Source organism: Plectropomus leopardus, chromosome 13 (assembly GCF_026936395.1).
Source record: "Plectropomus leopardus strain MGB_pleo_1.0 chromosome 13, ASM2693639v1, whole genome shotgun sequence".
NCBI lineage: Eukaryota > Metazoa > Chordata > Actinopteri > Perciformes > Serranidae > Plectropomus > Plectropomus leopardus.
In genome coordinates this window covers 3,033,050-3,054,934 of record NC_142188.1, presented here as the reverse complement: position 1 = coordinate 3,054,934, position 21,885 = coordinate 3,033,050, and the positions used below count along the sequence as shown (strand labels likewise).

Here is a 21,885-nt window from a genome sequence, read left to right as displayed (position 1 = left end):
TTGTGGACTACATCTCCCAGAAATCCCTCATACGTGGCCGCTCCCACGTATAAGGGGCTCGCCTTTCCATCAATAGAATAGAATATCAATGCAATAGAAATAAAGCTGCTAATGTTTTGAACATCCATCGCCATGGTTACTGGGATGTTATCACCAGAGGAGAAGTCGCAGAACATCCCTCAGTGGAAACACAGTCACCTCGCAATTGTGTTTTATCGACATTTTGAAAAAAAAAGGCAAACTGGAGAAAAAAAAGAAAAACCCCACCATGAATCAGTGAACTAATTCACACAGCGAATCGGATTTTGTGACAGCCTCATATGACCCCCCGTGTGGTCAGTCCATTTTTTCCTGCATGCAGAACAAATGTCAAAAAACAAAGAGGAAGTGATTATCTGAACAGCTGCTGTCCCTATAAAACTCAAAACTCCTCTCTGCGGCCTTTTATTTTGAAACAACAGCCGTTACGCAACCAAAGAACAACGGAGGGAAGAGAAGTGTAACTCAGCCCAATGACGGTAATCACAGCTAAGTATTTAGGCCAAAGGTGCTGCTGGTCTTGGACCGGGCCCTGAGAGTCTCCGCGGCTTCCCTGGGCCCATGAGAACGCTCCGGGCTCCCCCGGGGGTTAAACGCTGTCTGGGCCCGGCTCCAAACTAAAGCCCCAGGCTGCGCCGGGAGCCTTGAGAACTGGCCTCTCTTATCTCAGGGAAGCACACTGGAGGAATTGCAAGCACCTCCGCCCCCATCGGCTACTGGGCTTTGTTCAGCCCGAAGCCACCGTCCACACACACACGCACGCACACACACACACACACACACACAGGCAGGGACCAGTTTGTATTAATTAGCTGTGAAATGAGACATGGTGGCGTCTCTGTATATAATATATAATATAACATATCTGAACATAATTTCATGACGTTCAAACCCTTATTTAACCCTTTGAAACCTGGGCAAATTTGATTAATATCTTTCAAAAATGAGTGAAGGCGGCAAGGAGCAAATAAAGAGAAGGCCCAAAAAAAAAAAAAAATAGCAAAGAAAAAAATGAGAAGAATTTATTTATATAAATACTCTCCTTTTTTCTTTAACATAATTTTACATTTATAATGAATTAATAATTAATTAATAATTAATTTTGAATAGATTAATAATCAATAAAATTTGTAGTAAATTTATGAGAGACTTTTCATTTTTTGCCATTTTTAAATATTCAAGATTCTTCCTCGCTAATTTTCTGATCTTGTCACCTTTTGACTTTTATTTTTTATTATTTTTATTTTTTTACATTTTCTTTTTTACTATTTACTATTCTTTTTCTGTGTAAAAAGAGAAACTATTCTGATTTTCTGTATAAAAAAATATAAAAATTGTTATTCTCAGTTTATTAGTCAGGATGTCAAGTAATAATCTTAAAGGCATCTGTTATGAGTGCTTGTGTATTTTTGGGAGTAGTTTGTCGGAAATTGGGTGTGGCCTGAGACGCAGGAAGAAGCTGCAGTCGTTTGTTTTGGCCCCGATCCAAAGTGCACACACACACACACACACACACACACACACACACACACACACACACACACACACACACACACACCTAAAATCAGCCTGGAATGAGAGAAACGATTTGTGAGTTTAACCCTCCGCGCCCTCTGTGTGTCTCCCTGCAGGCTGCAGCAGCAGCAGCTGTGACAGCGATGAGGACGGACAGATGGACAGTCTGTACCTGAAGTCTCTCGAGGGCTTCATCACCATGGTAACGTCGGACGGCGACATGATATTCCTGTCCGAGAACATCAACAGATTCATGGGGCTCACGCAGGTACACAGCCGTCCGGGAACACAAGCATCAGAACGGAGCAAACACGTGCAGACGGTCGTTTAAAAGCTGCGACACACACATCATAGAAACAGTATCAGCAGCACGTTATTCAGACATGACAAACTTCACAGGAAATAAAAAGGAAAATTAAAAATCATCTAAGAGCAGGAGATGAAACTCATCTTTTGCAGCTGAAACTTAATTTAATGCCTTTTTTCTAAGAAAAGTTATTTTTTTAGCTGTATGGCACCGCCGATTATAAAGCTGGGCGGCGTTATTTATAAAGCACATTTCACACATAGATAATTTCAGGGTGTTTTAAAGAGAAATTAAAACAACAGAATACAAAAACCCCCAAAACAATTTAATTCAAAACTTAAATAACACAATTTAAAGAATAAATTTTAAAAAATAAATTGGTAAAAGGATATGCAAAAATAATTTTAAAGACTTAAAACTGTAGTAATGTAATAATACAAAGAGATGGATTTAAAAAAAACATGCCTAAAATCCCTCAAAAATAAGGTTTTTAATTTCAGTATGAGTCAAAAATCATGATCATATCACAAGATTTAGTCCTACAGTACAGTCTTTAACAGTAAAAAAGAGATGAAATGAAATAAAATATTTTTTTTTTTTTTAAATTCAAGGCTGGTAAAAAAAAAAAAGTTTTTGTCATTTTTTGTCTTAGATATTTTCTTAAATTTTTTATTCATGTATTTATTTATTTAATATGACATTAAAAGCAGATATATTCAGCATAGGTAACATGTATCACAAAAAAATCACAAAACAAGAAAAAAAAAGAAAATCAAAAAACAAAACTTTAAAACTTTTGTCTTTGGTCAGACTTACATAAAAGTTAATCAAAAAAGCTGTGATTATTACTTACACAAATAGCACATTTTACATTTAAACATTTCTCATAATTACCTGTAAGAAAAAGTATTCACAGCAGTTTTGTGATATAAATTATTTGTATTTATGTAATAACTGAAACAAAGTTAGCGAACAGTAAAACATGAACTGTGGCAGACAGACGAGAGACGCTCAGAGACGTGGATGTAAACGGTCAGTCAGACGAGCCTGTTGTGTTTGTGTGAAATACCTCTCGTGCCAGCTGTGTGTGTGTGTGTGTGTGTGTGTGTGTGTGTGTGTGTGTGTGTGTGTGTGTGTGTGTGTGTGTGTGTGTGTGTGTGTGTGTGTGTGTGTGTGTGTGTGTGTTCAGGCCAGACGCTGACGTCCAACTCTAAAAAAAAAACAAAAAACACTAGAGATTTTCATTCTTTGCCCCCGATTTGAAAAACAAATCACAGAAGAGCTGAAGTTTACTGGAAAACGTTTCTGTTGGTGACACACACCTTCTTTTTATTTGTTCAATCCTGTTTGTCGTCATTACTCACACACACACACACACACACACACACACACACACACACACACTCACACACACACACAACCCAGTTCTTCTGTTTTTCCCAAACAAACACTGTTGCTGCTGCCAGGAGTGAAAAACAAAACACGTCTTAGTCCGATGATCATGTATTTACCTAAAATATTATGTTTGTTCAGTTCAGATTACGTGTAAAGTACTTTTGGGTTTTTTTTTCAGGTGGATCTCACCGGTCACAGCATCTTTGACTTCACACATCCGTGTGACCACGAGGAGATTCGAGAAAATCTCAGCCTCAAGGCATCTGGTTCGTACACGTCTCACCCACACGCCTGTAACTCTCGATTTTACCTCATCACAACAGTTTTACACAAACATTTCTCTCTCGTCTTTATTTTTGGTACGATTCGTTATTCTCGGTTCACTCTGTGCTCAAAACTTCCTGTAGGTCTTTCTGGATGTTTCAGAATCAGAAAACTTTATTTTTCCGTTGGAGAAATTGTGATTTGTTTCAGTTGCTCTGATGTAAAACATCGAGAATGAAAGAAAGAAGAAGTAAAAATAAAAAGTAAATTTAGGTAGAATTAAAGTTTAAGTAAGTAATATATAATTAGAGCTATTCTGTGTTAAATTCATTATAAATGTTGACGTGTTCCTCTCTGGAGGAACTCAGGACAATCTCATCAGCAGCTGTCTTATCTCGCTCTTGGACAAAGTATTCGATGGACCCGTGGACATTGCTGTCCTTTCAGGGCTTGTCCGCACGTAAACTGTGTTTTAGGTCACTGAAAACAAACCTGCGAAACTCTGTCCAAGGTTAAAATATTCTAACAATAGGGATACTATAACTTAATTGTATATACAGATAAGATGTACTAATACTATACTTGAGGGGACATTTAGAGGTGATAACACATATATGTGTATAACCTCACAAATGGATCAGAAATGATCATAGTCGGGAGAGAAAAATAAGTTGTACAACGTCTCATGGTTCACTGTTTGCTGTCATTTATATAATAATAATAATAATAATAATAATAATAATGATAAAGAACTTTATTTATATAGCATTATATAGCAAGAAATGCAGCCCAACGTGCTTTACAAAAAAGAAGTTACATGCATGAAGTGCTTCACCGCAAAACACATAGAAGACAACATAATAAGACCTGCATGTAAAAGTAAAATAAATGCAGAATAGAGTGCGCAGAACGCATCTTCACATGGAGAAAACGCTCGATAATACTAATGAAAGTAAGATTAACAAAAAGGATAAAAATTGCACAGAATGCATAACATACTACATAACGAAGTACTCACTTCCTCATACTTCATTTTGGACACGAAATACTTACATTTGCTTGCGTTTTTCACCTTTTCGATTTGCCGTGTTCAGAATAAATATCTAACTTTTTGAGAGCAAAGCAGCAAAAAATACCCGAGCATGAGTGGACCAGGCCCGAACTCTCTCAAGGGAGGTGCTTGCATTTCTTGTCTCGCTGAAACATGAAATATCTGTAACGTTTCAGGGTGTGTGTTCATACTTTAGGGTTCTCATATTAATTTTAGAGTCTCCCAAACGCTCAGCGTCCCGCCTCAGTTTGTGGGACAGAAATGAATCCATACATGTGGTGTTACGTAACATCATGAATCTCGTGAGCAAGTGTCCAGAACAAACAGGAGAACAGAAGGTCAGAGACCGTATAGAGAGGAGCCTAAAGAGAGATACAGCGGAGGAGTGTGTGTGTGTGTGTGTGTGTGTGTGTGTGTGTGTGTGTGTGTGTGTGTGTGTAATGGCGAGGGAAAGAAAACGATGATAAGAGCTGTGAGCATGAGGACGAGGAGACGCTGAGAGAGAGGATCTGGGTATTATCTGTTGCTGATAGTGGACAAGGTTTGTTGCAATGTGTGTAGAAAGTCACACACACACGATACACTGCAGGGGAGCGTTAAGTAAGAAAGAAGTACACACACACACACACACACACACACACTGCCTCATACTCATACTGAGTGCGACTGACTGAGTTTTATATGCGAAAATAAACGCTCCGTCTGTCGCGCACACGCTCACAATCACACTCACCAAACTGCGGTCGATTACTCTTATCAGCGGCGGCCACAAAACACACAAGTGGAGCCGCGCTGCGTGTTTTATAGTCTCTTTCCCGTCAATACGCTTTCACAACACACACATTTTTCTCCAGTGAGGACCGGATCATTTGTTGTTTTTTTTAAATAGTCATTGTTTGTGAAAGTGGAGCTTTAGATGGAGATAAAGACACACTTGTTGAGTGCGGAGATTGACAAAAGACACACTTCACCACTTTGCTCTGTGTGGCTGCAGCTCCAGAGCTGAACTCTGACATGTGATGTAACAGCTTGGCCTAATTTTCCATCGTGTGCGTGTGTGTGTGTGTGTGTGTGTGTGTGTGTGTGTGTGTGTGTTTGTGGGATGTCAGCGAGGCTAAACTTTGACCCTTTTCCTGGTCACATGAGGGAAAAACAGATAAGAAGAGAGTTAACTGATTTTTTTTTCTTAATTTTGTCACAAAAAAAGACTGAAAACATTATTGAACTCAAGCCTTAGTGGCTGTTTGGAGCATTTTAACACACTTCTTATTCTTCAGTTTTTAAAATGATTTTGGCTGTGTTCACATTTTGGCCAGATTGTGTATTTGAGTGTAATCAGTGAATTTGCAGCTCAGCTCCTACAATAAGTCTAAAATACACTGTGGAAACTAAATAGTTACATTCAGACTGTTCAGGTCAAAAAATGCTCCATTGAAACCCATTCAAACTGACATTTTTGATCCCACAGCCATCAAAGCAGAAAAACATGCATTGCATTGTTTCTGGGTGTCATTCTGGGCTTGTGACTTGGAATTTGTCATTTTCGCTTTTTTTTTTAATCATATTTTGGCATGGCTGCAATTCATTGACATATCCCAGACTGTGATCATTAAAAGTTTGCATGACGTATATTGAAAATAATTTTTTTTTTTCATCTAAAAACATAGTGACATCATGTCAAAAACCTGGCATTTAAAGGGTTACATTTTTTTTAAATTAATGAAAATTTGATATTTATGATTAGGGCTGGTGTTGGTTAAAAAATAAACTCAAAAAAAGAAGAAAATCATAATAATGTATAATACATTTTAATGCTTGATTTTATAAAAGCGCATTTTGTGCACAGAGTGATGCGAGTGCGTGTGATATTAATGCAGGTTCATATTAATGTTCTTTCACGCTTTTTCACAATCAGCCGATGACTTCAGGGCAACGTGTTCATTTTACTGCAGTAATGAGTAATGTCGGTGTCGTTTTCCCTCCCTGTGACTGTTTGCGTTTTCAGGAAGCGGCTTCGGTAAAAAAGGCAAAGAGCTGAGTACCGAGCGTGATTTCTTCATGAGGATGAAATGCACGGTGACCAACAGAGGACGCACCGTCAACCTCAAGTCAGCCAGCTGGAAGGTGAGAGACGCTGCAGCCGCGAGCCGACACATCTGCAACATCTGCACATGCAGTGTGTGCAGGATTATAGATGATACATTAAATAGATATCAAATATCTGTTCATGACAGACATTGGCTGTACAGTAAACTGTACACGATGTCACAGGTTTTAATATGTGAATTTATTGCGAACAGAAGCGTTTGATTAATTTGAATAAGAGGTCTGAGGAGGTAAAAATCAAGAAAAAAAAAAGCAAAACAATACAACAAAGCTCCACTATTCTGTTAATGATTACAGCAGCAGTAAAACTGATTAGATCTGCTTCCCAGTTATGTAAAAAACATCCCAGAATAAACACGTATTAGAAGATGTTTTATTTTAAAAATTAAGGCCCTGAAGTCAGCTGCTCACATCACAGGATTTTTCACCGAGAAGTTTCTTCCCCACGTGATCATCATAGGTTTAAAAAAATCACTGAAAATGAGAAAACAAACAGAAACAGTTACATTTAAATTTTATTTGTATTAATTTTTCATGTTAAAAATATTATCAAGCAACAAGAGTCTGTGCTGCATTCTCCAGCCTTTTGGAGAGTCGAAACATCTGAGAAAATTCCAAAATTCGTGATTTTGTTGTAAATTAGGAGGTTAAGAACAAGCAATTTAAAAGAAAAGGAAAAACAATACAACAAACTCTGAATGAATAAATAACTTTTTCTGCTTCGCTATTCTGTTAATGATCACACAACCAGTGAAACTGATGTGATCTGCTTCCCAGTTATGTAAAAAAAACTGGAATAAATAATAATAATAATCTTTTTTATACAGTACTTTTCAACCTTAAGCCTAATTAAAAGATTTACAGAATAAAAATGAAATATCAGAAACCCATGTAGCCCTTCTCCCAACCCCCAACTCCCAACCAAAATTAAGAACATTAAAAAGCACAAATAATAAACATTAATGCAAACATGAACAGATGGGCGTGCAAGTACAAAAATCCAATTTCATGAACAAGAAAATTCAGGTAAAAGAGAATTAAGCTCATAAGCAGGTAAAATCAAGAGTGAAAAAAATAACTTTATGTATAAGCAGATCTAATAAAGGGGATGATCACATATAAAACAATGCCAGTGCCAATAAAACTCTTGAATTTTGTATCAGGAAAAAGTGCAAAGTATCAGGAAGTACATGAAATAGTCACATGGGGAAACTAAAGCATGACCACTATGAAGTGTAATGACAATAATAATTCGTATTTTAGGATTCTTTATTTGCTTTTGTAGTTTATTTTGAGGTGAGATTCTCTTATGAGCCTCTAGTGGTTCTCTGTGTCTCACCTGCACAATCTGCCTTTATTTTGTTGATGATTTGCTGTTTTGTTTTTAATGTACAAATAAATATATAACAAATACATTAAAAATACACCATTAATTAATATTATTAAAAACAATACATGTTAAGATGTTAAACGTTTACAACTAAGACCGCAAATTGAGCTGCAAACATCACAGGACAGGTGACATCCGTCGCTGCTGCACTGTGTCACTTCCTCTGGTTCACCTGCTGCTCCTCCAGGTGCTGCACTGCACCGGACACCTGAAGATGTACAACAGCTGCCCTCCGCGCGTTCTCTGCGGCTTCAAAGAGCCGCCGCTCACCTGCGCCGTGCTGATGTGCGAGCCCATCGCACACCCGTCCAACATCGACACGCCGCTGGACAGCAAGACCTTCCTGAGCAGACACAGCATGGACATGAAGTTCACCTACTGTGACGAGAGGTAGACACACACGCACGCACGCACGCACGCACGCACGCACACACACACACACACACAGATTTGTGCCGTTTGCACTTTCAGGGCAGCAGAAATGACGAAAAAGCAGGGAAACAGTGTCAATAATTGACAGTAAAAAGTCAGTCCTTTATGTTTCTTTATTGTTCCTACTAGCTTTTGTTTACTTTTAGTAGCTGCGGTCAAAAATAACTCAGGAATTCACGTTAATTATGATTTTTTTCACACAAATGTCTAAAAAATAGATTATAAGGTGATGACGTTTTATATCCAAAAGGTCACTGTGACATCATTAGTGTCCTAGCCAAGAAAGGCAGAACAAAGTTACAGACGGACAATGTGAAACAAAACAAAATCCAAAGAAACAATATAAAACACAAAAAGGACACAAAATAAAGTTACCACAAGGAAGGACTAAAATGAATGTCAATGTCCGCTTCAATAAACCATAAAAACGAGACAATCAGCAAACCAGCTGAGACACCCGGACGCTGGCATGTGGAAGATGACATGCAAAAGTCCGGCAGCAGAAGTTGAATCAGCACATTTTTGCGCCTGAAATCAGAAAATGCACTTGAAAAATGACTCAACAGAAAAATAATTACAGCCCTTAATGTGTCTTTAAGTAAAAAAAACAGTAGAGTTCAACAGAGCAGCTTCACGCCGTGGACGGCCGCCAGTTAAAACACCATCCTTAAAGTGCAGCACGACTTCCACTCAAGAGACGTCCTGACTGATTGCAGCGTGTTGACAGAGTCGGTTTGACTTGGCAGAGACGTCAGTGGGGAACGTAAGCCAGAAGTGAATTATTAATACTTTAATAAGATGCTGTCACGACATCATCAGACGCTGCCAAGTGTTTCTGAGTGCAGAGACACGAGTGGACAAGCCTGCAAACACATTCCGCTGTCTCCACGCCGTCGCTCAGGGCGTTTTCACGTTAGATGCGATTGTTTTCGGGCACGAACCCCCCCCCAATCCCCGCCGCTCAGCTCTCACATTCTGTACCGGAGGACTCTTATGTCATCATCTCTGCGACACGGTCGATGATGTCAACTCTGTTACACGCACAGCCGCTATCAAGGACCCGTTTTTCTTTCTCGCCTTATTGGTGCAGTTTGATAGTCGCCCAAATCTTCTCTCCAATTACACAAATGAGTTTGTTAAAGGTGGTTTCAGCCCCCCGGCTCAGCGGGGAGTTGGACTCATTAGGGACAGAAGGACAGAAAGTTTGTTCAGCTCATGTCTGGCAGTTGGACAGGTCGAGTACAGAAAGAAAAGACAAAAAAAAGACAGGAAGAAAGGAAGAAAAATACTTCTCGTTTACAGGAAAAAGAGAGAATGAGAGGCTTTGTCCAGGAGAAATCTGACGTCTTCAATCCTTAAAACTCATAATTATCGTAATCAAAGTTATAGTATGTGATGTTACTATCAACCAATACTGGTTATTTAGTGCCGATATCGATTATTAGTAGTTAATGAGATCGATAACCAGGGCTTGAGCTTTTCATTTGTATATAATAATGGATAGTTTAATAAATATATTACACACTCTATTTTAGCCTTATTTTTATAAATCACATCAATAATGTCAATTCCTTATGATATGCATTCTGTGCATTCAGTTTTTATCCTCATTTTAACTTACTTTTACTATTATTATCAAGTGGATTTTATGTATTCTGTTCTGATTTTATTTTATTTTTACATGCAGGTTTTATTATGTCTTTTGATGTCAACCACTATTGTTATTATTATTAATAATTTCCATTATATATAATAACATTAAAGACATTAAAGCTATCGTGACAGCAGAACTGGATTTTTTTTTAATTTCAGGAATCTGTCACCTTAATTTAATTTAGATTTAGATTAATGTCAAGTCCTGATGAAAACTACGGAAGACGATTAGGGCCGAAACATTTTTGAGAGGAGGAAAAAATTTTTTTCATCATGCACGCTGAGAAAAAAGTCAAAATGTGGAGAATAATGTTGAAACACAATGACAACAAAAAAATCAAAACGTGAAGAGAAAAAAGTAGAAATAAAATTTCGGGAATAAAGTCAACCTTCTGAAACTTACAGTGTGTGGCACAAAACTGGAAAGATATTGACGCATAAGAACTTTAATGGTGCCAGAATGGCAGATTTTGGTGGCTTACGAAGTCGAATAAAATCACATTAAAGCCTCTTTAATTGAGACAAAGCGTGAAGAATTTGTCTGCACTCTTCAGTTTACGTTCTTCGGTCTCTGTTTAAACTTTGTGTTCAGGGGTCATTTCCTGTTGTTGCTTTGGATTTTGTTCTCACAGCTCAGTTTGTTTGGAAGAGACCACTCCAAGTGTGTTTGGTGTTTAGCCGAAAATTTAAGTATTTATTTTTTACGCTCAAAAAACATTATGAAACTTAATGCATCTGAGCGTTCAGAGGTAACTGCGCCAAAATGCATGAAAGGAAATAAAAAGGTTTTTTTTAAAAAATGAGGTGAGCCGGTAACAAAATCCTCATTAACAAACTCGTGACAAGAGTGACGGCGAGAGATTAGCCGTTCCCAGAAACGCCGCGGAGACAGAGAGTTTGTACAATTCTTATTTTTGGAAGACTCTTCGCCTCTCTGTTTGATTTCCAAATCGTGTGTGAAGCCTTTTGAAGTTCAGAAAGGAGGGAAAATTTCAGATTAACGACATGAAAATCCTGTGCGTTATTAAATGTGTGTGTGTGTGTGTGTGTGTGTGTGTGTGTGTGTGCGTGTGTGTGTGTTGCAGGGTAACAGAGTTGATGGGTTACACTCCCGAGGATCTTCTGGGTCGCTCAGTCTACGACTTTTACCACGCCCTGGACTCTGACAGCGTCACAAAGAGCCACCACAACTGTAAGCACACACACACACACACACACACACACACACACACACACACACACACACAAACCCGTTCGGTTTGGATTACCATTGCAGTGGGGGAGGCGGGTGATAAAATATTAAGTGTGCTCTTCTGTATTTATTTTTTGTAGTATTTTTAAAGTTTTTTAGTAGTATTTAGTTTAGTATTTAAGTACAAATAATAGCTGTGCTCTTCTGTACATTTTTCAGTAGTATTTTTTTAAACTTTTTTTGTATTTTTTAAGGTAAGCACTTATATTGACTGTGCTCTTCTGTAATTTATTATTTTAGCAGTATTTTTAAACATTTTTTAAAAAGTATTTTTAAGCTAAGCACAAATATTAACTGTACTCTTCTTTATTTTTAATTTTTTTTCTTAGTATTTTATAAGGTGTGTAAGTATTTTTTGTGTGTATTTACTTTAAAAAATACACACACACACACACACACACACACACACATATATATAGAGAGAGAAAAATAAAAACAATGAAAATAAATAAATATGTGAAAAGAGAACAAGAGTCAAATTAAATAACTGCAGATTTATTTATTTAAACTCTTTTGTTCTGAACTTAAACTTATTTAACTGTGTTGTTGCTTATCTCCGATACTGAAAAAAAGCAGCCGTGTGGATAATCTCACCTTCGTGTACGTTCAAGTTTTGCCTGTAAAACTTTTCTTCAGCAGGTGAAGCCGCGATTTTTATTCTATATCACTTTTTTTGTTGTACCGTGAAAATCATATGCCGTTGCAACCCTGTTTCACTCTGAACTGATTAAAATAAATCATTAAACATCAGGTAGATTAACAGCTTTTCCTGTGAAAAAAAAAATCCCAAAAAACCATCCAGAGTAGCGACATCATAAAAAACAGAAGTTAATTTCAGCTGTTATTATTACAGACTAATGCAGGTGATGTTGAAATCACCCGCATCCCTTAGAAAAGTAGATCAGGTCCATACGGAAATATTGATCATGTGTTGCACAACAAGCTCATTAATAAAGCTTTTCTACGTTAGTTGACAAATAACAATTGCAGTGGCGATTTTTGAAGGAATCAAGTCGGTTTTTTTTCCCTCTTATTTTTTCAGCTCCTAGTTGTGTGTGTGTGTGTGTGTGTGTGTGTACACAGAGCAGGGGTGCGGTATTAAGATGTCTGGTCTTTATTAAATTAAGCCGTTGATGGTCTGATGAGGTTTGCACATCTGCTGCCACAAACACACCGAGCAGGGGACCAGGTGGCCTCTATTACACTCTAATGACACTGTGTGTGTGTGTGTGTGTGTGTGTGTGTGTGTGTGTGTGTGTGTGTGTGTGTGTGTGTGTGTGTGTGTTTGAATTGTCGTGGCTTTTCTCTCCACTGACAGAACTGCATCCTTAGAAGCTCTGAACAGCCGTCGCAATATAAGAGGAAAAAGCGATAATTAAAAAAAACACCAACACAATTTTAATATGTATGTGTGTGCGTGTGTGTGCACGCACGTGCGCATGGGTGCATGTGTGTGAATGTCCATCCTTTTTACATGCAGTATTGCAGCGCTCTTATTTTCTAAAACAGCAAGACCATTCGTAACTTTTAAAGCCAAAATGTTTCTTTTTTTCAGTATCTTTACTTTTAGCAGAAGAAGCTGAACTTTTCCGATGTGTTATCGTTAAACACACAGAGATTAAAAAAATAACAAAAGTAATCCGACTTATGCTGCATTAATGTGCTCCTCAGAAATATCGTATTTACCGTATTTACATGTTACAAGCTCATGAACTTTTTTCCAAAGCCGTAATTATGAGTTAGAAACCAGGAAATTTCAAGTTGCCGAACTGTCTTAATGGTTTTTAAATCGATCAGATCTTTGAGTGTAAGTGCTTTTAATTTGATAAAGAGTAGTTGTTTTTTTTTTTACAAACAGAGTCAATGAGTTCGGAGGTCGCTGCTAAAGTCTGTTATTTTGTAATGATATTGGTTTGATACCAACTCATCATATTGGTAATGCAATTTTCAGATTTGGGTTTTTAAAATTATTTTTTCTAACTAAATATACTGTATACATCATTCATTTAGGAATTTATAGAAAATAATTGTCTATATTTTGAAACCTAAGAACTAGACGAAGGAAATGACAGAAACTAAGACCACGTTTCGACGAGAACGGCCCTGCTGAAAACAGAAAAGTCGTTACGTTTAAAAAAATCTGCGTTCATATGATAACATCGTGAAAACGATCCACGAGTTCACAAAAACAACCAAAAACTGCAGTATGCATGGCAGGCCAATAGTTGGCGGTGTAACTTTGAAAAGACGCACCTTTGAAAAATACCACGATCCTGCACATACAAAGGCGCTCTGCCGCAGAGCGGCGAGTATAAACAAACAGGAAGACGATGGCGAGCACGCACGACAACCGACAGCGTTAATAAACTCAGTAGAGTCAGCAGCACAAACGCGGCTCTTTTTGTTATTGTTGTCCTCCTGCTCGTTAATTCGTGTAAAGTTCAGCTGTGATGTCACCGCTCTCACAGGATCCGCGTCGCCAGTTTACACGGCGACAGAAAAGATGACACTCTGGAAGTTTGCATTTTCAGACCCCAAAGACACCGTTGTCGTGTGATCGAAAGGCCAAATCACAACAAGAGTGTAACATTTCATGTCAGAGCGGTTGCCGTGTTAACGGCCGCTCAGATCTTAGGACACAGATTGTCAGATGATTTGTTTTTGTGATGTTTGCAGATTCAGTGTTTCGGGAGTGAATTTGTTTTCCTTTACTTCTGGTCTTAATCGTCTGTCTACAGTCGCTAGCGGGCTGAAATCTGCTGAGATAAAGGCTTCTCTATCTACACACACACACACACACACACACACACACACACACACGCACACACACAGGCGACCCGCTCTCACGACCAACGTGACCAGCCTGTCGATCAGCACATGCTAACGGCGTTCTCTGCTACATGTAATGTTGCCCTGAGCTTCCTCAACTCGCGTACACACACACACACATGCTTGACACACACACACACAGACACACACACACACACGCGCACACACACAGTCACTGGCCTTATGTACACTCTCTGACCGCGGCTCTGCTCCTTTCCCACGCCAGCGCTGAACTTTGGAGCTCAGCCAGAAACATCTCCCTCTCAGCTCGAAGTCAAACATCCCACTCTCCGGCGCTGACCAAAATCTGTGTGGTTGATTTCACAGCCACGCACAAAACAAATACACAAAATACATCAAGTCTGAGCTGCAATGCTGCAAAACTGAAAAATGATACGCTAGAGTTATCAAAACCTTTAACTCCCACAGACCTCTATTAAAGTGGCCAGAGGAATATGGAAGATAATCCTTTATTATTCCTTCAGTTGGGGAATTTGCATTGTTACAGCAGCCGGGAGTGAACAGGATAAACAGCAAAAATAATATAAATAAAGATATAATATCAGCAGAAATAATGAGAAAATAAAGTGTGTTGTTCAAACCTTGGAGCAGCTGTAGATCTTTAATACTTAATGCTGCATGGAGATACATCAGTTTGGCAAACATCATGCTGATATGTGCTTCTGCACAGGCGTTTCAGGAACATAAGTCAGTACAGTGACATAAAATATAAAAATACATGAAACTAGTTCAGGACCTTGGTGACCTGAAATACATAATTACCGGAGCAGAGATAGTGTTATCATTTATTTATTTTTTTGCCACCAATAAAAGGAAACGCAGCAAACAAATCTTTTTTCTTATCCACAGTTTCATCTGGGATTGTTCCTAAAATAAAATACAATCTGTCTAACGGTATGCCAATATTCAAAAAGAGTTTCATGATGAAGCATTTTTTGTCAGCATTATACAATGCGGCTCAGTTCATACCTACACTTTCTTCAGTTACCGAATACGATAACGCCAAACACATCGCTTTTGTCTTAATTTTCACTCTTTCTCTCTGCAGTGTGCTCCAAGGGTCAGGCCGTGAGCAGTCAGTATCGTATGCTGGCTAAGAACGGCGGCTACGTCTGGGTGGAAACGCAGGGGACCGTTATTTATAACAGCCGCAACTCGCAGCCCCAGTGCATCGTGTGCATAAACTATGTCCTCAGGTGAGTACCGTCAAACTACGCTTTCCGGCTAATAGCAGGTGAAAAGATGTTAATGTGAAAATCAGGATGAATTCTTAAAGTTTTTATTTATGTAGCAGATGTATGGACGTTCATGCAACACGCGATAAAAAAGTGAAAATTTTTATTTTTATTTTATTTATTTCAAATATAAAATAAAAAAACAGAGAAATGTAAAAATTTGGTAAAAAACACAGATGTTATCCTTGAAGTGCACGATGTGATATTGCCGTCTTCTCTGCACACAAACTCAAACTCTGTCTGCGCTCCGTCTCCAAACCAGCGACATCGAGGAGAAATCGATGATCTTCTCCTTGAAGCAGACGGAGTCGCTGTTCAAGCCGCATCACATGAGCAGCTTCTTCAGCGCAGGAGGTGCCGGCGTGACGGCAGAGCCGGGAGAAGCCCTCTTCACCAAACTCAAAGAGGAGCCGGAGGACCTCGCCCAGCTGGCTCCGACTCCCGGAGACACAATCATCACTCTGGACTTCGGTCGGTTTTGACTTGTGTCACTTGTTGCTTTCACGATGGTGATCAAAACCAAACGGCTCTCTGATTTCACAGAAATTTCCATACGATCATGAGAGTTTTACCTCAGTTAGTCAAACTAGAGATCTGACGTGTCCAAAGACAGCCTTTGTCTCATCCTGACTGGTGAAAAAACGTCCTCAACTGTGACATTTTTTCATTATTTTTGTTGGCTCATTATACTATGACTATTTTTTGGTGTTTTTTGGCAACATACTTCTGTGACTTTTCATGATTTTTGATGGCATGTGATACTCTTTTCATGATTTTGGACAAAAGACTCTACCATGATATTTTTCATGATTTTGGTTAACATACTATGATGTATTTTTCCATTATTTTGGAAGACATACTGTACAGGGACTTTTTCATAATTTTGGACGACATACTATACTTTGATGTTTTTTCACGACTTTCTACAAAATACTATAATATGAAGTTTTGTCATCCTTTTGGACAACACATTAAACTGTGACGTTTTTCAGGATTTTCGACAGAAAACTATACAATGATGCTGTTTTTATGATTTTATAGTTTCATCATTTTTTATGACACGTTCTACTATGATGGGTTTTTTTTCATTATTTTTCATGTGACTTACCTTTCTATGACTTTTTACACGATTTCAAATGGCGTATTAATATTGATACCTCTCCCTCTCAACATAAATTACTAAAACCTCCTGGGGTTAAACTAATGTTCAGGATGGTTAACTGGAATATGAAGTGCATACAAGTCCATGATGCATCAGCATTTTTAAGATATTCCTCACATTTTAGATAGTCATTAAATATTTTGAAATTTTGTATTGCTTTTACCTCAACTAATTTCACCAAAATTTGCAAGACAAGCCCATTTTTGCATAAAAGTGTTTTATTAATATCTTGTTAGTATCTCGTCACCCCTCTTTCCCACATGGCAGTTTAATTCTTCATCTTGTCTCTGTCCGACTCTTTTTTCTGCTTCTTTCTTCAGATCGCCCTCAGTTTGACGAGTCCCAGCAGCCTGCAGGATACACCCAGACATCCGCCGCAGCCATGCCCCCTCCAGGCCCTCCATCCTGGGCCGGCGAGAGCCACAAACTGGCCCCTCCGGCATCACTTCCAAGGGACATGGCGAACATGTCGGGTACATTCACTGTACAGCAGAACCCGCCACCGGGCAGCGCCACGCCGAGCCTCAGCAGCTGCTCCACGGTGAGGACGAGACCGAGAGCGTGAATGTCATACTGAAAGGAGTAATTAGTTAGTGAGCGAGCGACCGGTTGTGCTTGTTTCAGAGTTTGTTCCGTCATTGTGCAGTGAGGCCTGGGGGGCAGAAGGTCACTCGCTGTGGGCAGCGTGTGTGAGAATAACGGGGGTGGATATTTGGAAGCCTCTGTGCAGTGAATAGGCCCTTTGTCGGGACTCATCTCCCGCTCTTTGTTTCTGTCTGTCATTTTCTTTTTGACACTGCTCCTTCTCTTACATTTTATCCCTTTTTCTCTGTGCTCCTCATCTCGTTCCTGTCTGCGTGCTCCCGTCCATCCTCCCTCCGTCTGTGCAGCCCAGCAGCCCAGGTGACTACTACGGCTCAGTGGACAGTGACCTGAAGGTGGAGCTGACAGAGAAGCTTTTTCTGACAGAGGAAGACGACAGTCCTGCAAACACTGAGGTGCGTTTCCCGTGAATACGCTGTCTGAAACTTTGCCACACTGTGAACAGTCCATTAGTTTGATTTATGAGGCGGTGATAACTGAATCTGACAGAAAACCGTGCTTTCCTCATCACTTCCTTATTGAAAAAAGCTTGTTTAACATATGCATGATACAACGCGTAGAAATGAGTCCCTTTAAAGCCCTTTTTTGTTAAGCAACGCAATATAGTACCGTTATATAAACTATTACTAAGTTTTGAAGAATAGCCAAAATAATCACACATAAAACAATGTGCTATTCAGAAACCAAAATATTTTATATTAATATAAAATGTTCAGAAACACAACAGAATCTGGAGGTAGAAGGAATATGAAGTGGGATATTGCTGCACAGACAAAAATATTTCGTCATCAACATTTTATAGGTACAAAACTGTGACGAGACAGAATCATGTCGTCATGAAAGACATGGGACATGTCCACCAAAATCATGGAAAACTATCACAGTATATTATGTCCTCAAAACTAAACAGAAATGCTGTTTTTTGGACGTGACATATTTTGACATTTTTCGCCATACCGTAGTATTACTTTTTCGTATTCATTTTTTCGACATGCTGTATTAAGGTGCATTGGCAGTTTTTGCAAAACTCTATGCTGTGGCGTGTTTCAGCACGCCATTTTATGCAGTTTTCAGCTGATTTGGGACGTCATTTTTTTTTACATTTTTGGCCATACTATAGTAGCTTTTGGGTCATTTTTTCAGCATGCCATATTTTGGTGTTTTGGGCCTTTTATGCAACATTATGCACAAATGTCATTTTGGCCTTACCATAGCCTTGCTTTTTGGTCATTTTTTTGACATGTCATATTTTCGTGATTTTTAAACTTTTAACAACATTGTCTACCATGGCGTGTCTTGGCACGCTATTTGATACACTTTACAGCTGTTTTCGGCTGTTTTTGGGAAATGTCTTTTTTTGACATTTTGGCCTTACTATAGCCTTGCTTTTTGGATCATTTATTTGACATGTCATAGTTTCGTGATTTTCAACGTTTTTAACAACATTCTGTGCACTGGCGTGTCTCGACACGCTATTTCAAACAGTTTCCCGCTGTTTTTTGCTGTTTTTGAGAAATGTCTTTTTTTGACATTTTGGCCTTACTATAGCCTTGCTTTTTGGGTCATTTTTTTTGACATGTCATATTTTCGTGATTTTTAACATTTTTAACAACATTCAATGCAATGGTGTGTTTCGGTGAGCTATTTCATACACTTTTCAGCTTTTTTTCGGCTGTTTTTGGGAAATGTCTTTTTTTGACATTTTTGCCTTACTATAGCCTTGCTTTTTGGGTCATTTTTTTGACATGCTTCATTTTTGTGATTTACAATGTTTTTAACAACATTCAATGCAATGGTGTGTTTCAGCGAGCTATTTCATACACTTTTCAGCTGTTTTCGGCTGTTTTTGAGAAATGTCATTTTTTGACATTTTGGCCTTACTATAGCCTTGCTTTTTTGGTCATTTTTTTGACATGTCATATTTTCGTGATTTTTAAAGTTTTAACAACATTGTCTACCATGGCGTGTCTTGGCACGCTATTTCATACACTTTTCAGCTGTTTTCGGCTGTTTTTGAGAAATGTCATTTTTTGACATTTTGGCCTTACTATAGCCTTGCTTTTTTGGTCATTTTTTTGACATGTCATATTTTTGTGATTTTCAACGTTTTTAACAACATTCAATGCAATGGCGTTTCTCGGCACACTATTTTAAGCAGTTTCCCGCTGTTTTTTGCTGTTTTTGAGAAATGTCTTTTTTTGACATTTTTGCCTTACTATAGCCTTGCTTTTTAGGTCATTTTTTTGACATGCCATATTTTCGTGATTTTCAATGTTTTAACAACATTCTGTGCAATGGCGTGTCTCGACACGCTATTTTAAACAGTTTCCCGCTGTTTTTTGCTGTTTTTGAGAAATGTCTTTTTTTGACATTTTTGCCTTACTATAGCCTTGCTTTTTTGGTCATTTTTTTGACATGTCATATTTTTGTGATTTTCAACGTTTTTAACAACATTCAATGCAATGGCGTTTCTCGGCACACTATTTTAAACAGTTTCCCGCTGTTTTTTGCTGTTGTTGAGAAATGTCATTTTTTGACATTTTGGCCTTACTATAGCCTTGCTTTTTTGGTCATTTTTTTGACATGCCATATTTTCGTGATTTTCAATGTTTTTAACAACATTCTGTGCACTGGCGTGTCTCGACACGCTATTTCAAACAGTTTCCCGCTGTTTTTTGCTGTTTTTGAGAAATGTCTTTTTTTGACATTTTTGCCTTACTATAGCCTTGCTTTTTTGGTCATTTTTTTGACATGTCATATTTTTGTGATTTTCAACGTTTTTAACAACATTCAATGCAATGGCGTTTCTCGGCACACTATTTTAAGCAGTTTCCCGCTGTTTTTTGCTGTTTTTGAGAATTGTCTTTTTTTGACATTTTTGCCTTACTATAGCCTTGCTTTTTAGGTCATTTTTTTGACATGCCATATTTTCGTGATTTTCAATGTTTTAACAACATTCTGTGCAATGGCGTGTCTCGACACGCTATTTTAAACAGTTTCCCGCTGTTTTTTGCTGTTTTTGAGAAATGTCTTTTTTTGACATTTTTGCCTTACTATAGCCTTGCTTTTTGGGTAATTTTTTTGACATGTCATATTTTCGTGATTTTCAGCGTTTTTAACAACATTCAATGCAATGGTGTGTTTCGGCGAGCTATTTGATACACTTTACAGCTGTTTTCTGCTGTTTTTGAGAAGTGTCTTTTTTTGACATTTTGGCCTTACTATAGCCTTGCTTTTTAGGTCATTTTTTTGACATGCCATATTTTCGTGATTTTCAATGTTTTTAACAACATTCTGTGCACTGGCGTGTCTTGACACGCTATTTCAAACAGTTTCCCGCTGTTTTTTGCTGTTTTTGAGAAATGTCTTTTTTTGACATTTTTGCCTTACTATAGCCTTGCTTTTTTGGTCATTTTTTTGACATGTCATATTTTTGTGATTTTCAACGTTTTTAACAACATTCAATGCAATGGTGTGTTTCGGTGAGCTATTTGATACACTTTTCAGCTTTTTTCTGCTGTTTTTGGGAAATGTCTTTTTTTCACATTTTGGCCTTACTATAGCCTTGCTTTTTTGGTCATTTTTTTGACATGTCATATTTTCGTGATTTTTAAAGTTTTAACAACATTGTCTACCATGGCGTGTCTTGGCACGCTATTTGATACACTTTACAGCTGTTTTCGGCTGTTTTTGAGAAATGTCTTTTTTTGACATTTTGGCCTTACTATAGCCTTGCTTTTTTGGTCATTTTTTTGACATGTCATATTTTCGTGATTTTCAACGTTTTTAACAACATTCAATGCAATGGTGTGTTTCGGCGAGCTATTTCATACACTTTTCAGCTTTTTTTCGGCTGTTTTTGGGAAATGTCTTTTTTTGACATTTTTGCCTTACTATAGCCTTGCTTTTTTTGTCATTTTTTTTGACATGTCATATTTTTGTGATTTTCAACGTTTTTAACAACATTCTGTGCAATGGCGTGTCTCGACACGCTATTTTAAACAGTTTCCCGCTGTTTTTTGCTCTTTTTGAGAAGTGTCTTTTTTTGACATTTTGGCCTTACGATAGCCTTGCTTTTTGGGTCATTTTTTTGACATGCTTCATTTTTGTGATTTACAATGTTTTTAACAACATTCAATGCAATGGTGTGTTTCAGCAAGCTATTTCATACACTTTTCAGCTGTTTTCGGCTGTTTTTGAGAAATGTCATTTTTTGACATTTTGGCCTTACTATAGCCTTGCTTTTTTGGTCATTTTTTTGACATGTCATATTTTCGTGATTTTTAAAGTTTTAACAACATTGTCTACCATGGCGTTTCTTGGCACGCTATTTGATACACTTTACAGCTGTTTTCGGCTGTTTTTGGGAAATGTCATTTTTGACATTTTGGCCTTACTATAGCCTTGCTTTTTGGGTCATTTTTTTGACATGCCTTATTTTTGTGATTTACAATGTTTTAACAACATTCAATGTAATGGCGTATCTCGGCACACTATTTTAAACAGTTTCCCGCTGTTTTTTGCTGTTTTTGAGAAATGTCTTTTTTTGACATTTTGGCCTTACTATAGCCTTGCTTTTTGGGTCATTTTTTTTGACATGTCATATTTTTGTGATTTTCAACGTTTTTAAC

General features: G+C 38.0%; 1 protein-coding gene across 1 annotated transcript in view; it reads left to right on the top strand.

Annotated features, from left to right (window-relative positions):
• The window catches only part of epas1b (endothelial PAS domain protein 1b), a 95,743-nt gene that overhangs the window by 36,443 nt on the left and 37,415 nt on the right, over positions 1-21,885 (top strand). Inside the window, exons 3-11 of the mRNA XM_088086203.1 lie at positions 1,671-1,822; positions 3,435-3,522; positions 6,577-6,695; positions 8,255-8,457; positions 11,238-11,344; positions 15,303-15,450; positions 15,752-15,960; positions 16,972-17,192; positions 17,542-17,649. Of these exons, the coding sequence (XP_087942329.1) occupies positions 1,671-1,822; positions 3,435-3,522; positions 6,577-6,695; positions 8,255-8,457; positions 11,238-11,344; positions 15,303-15,450; positions 15,752-15,960; positions 16,972-17,192; positions 17,542-17,649 (1,355 nt within the window). The remainder of the gene's footprint in view (positions 1-1,670; positions 1,823-3,434; positions 3,523-6,576; positions 6,696-8,254; positions 8,458-11,237; positions 11,345-15,302; positions 15,451-15,751; positions 15,961-16,971; positions 17,193-17,541; positions 17,650-21,885) is intronic.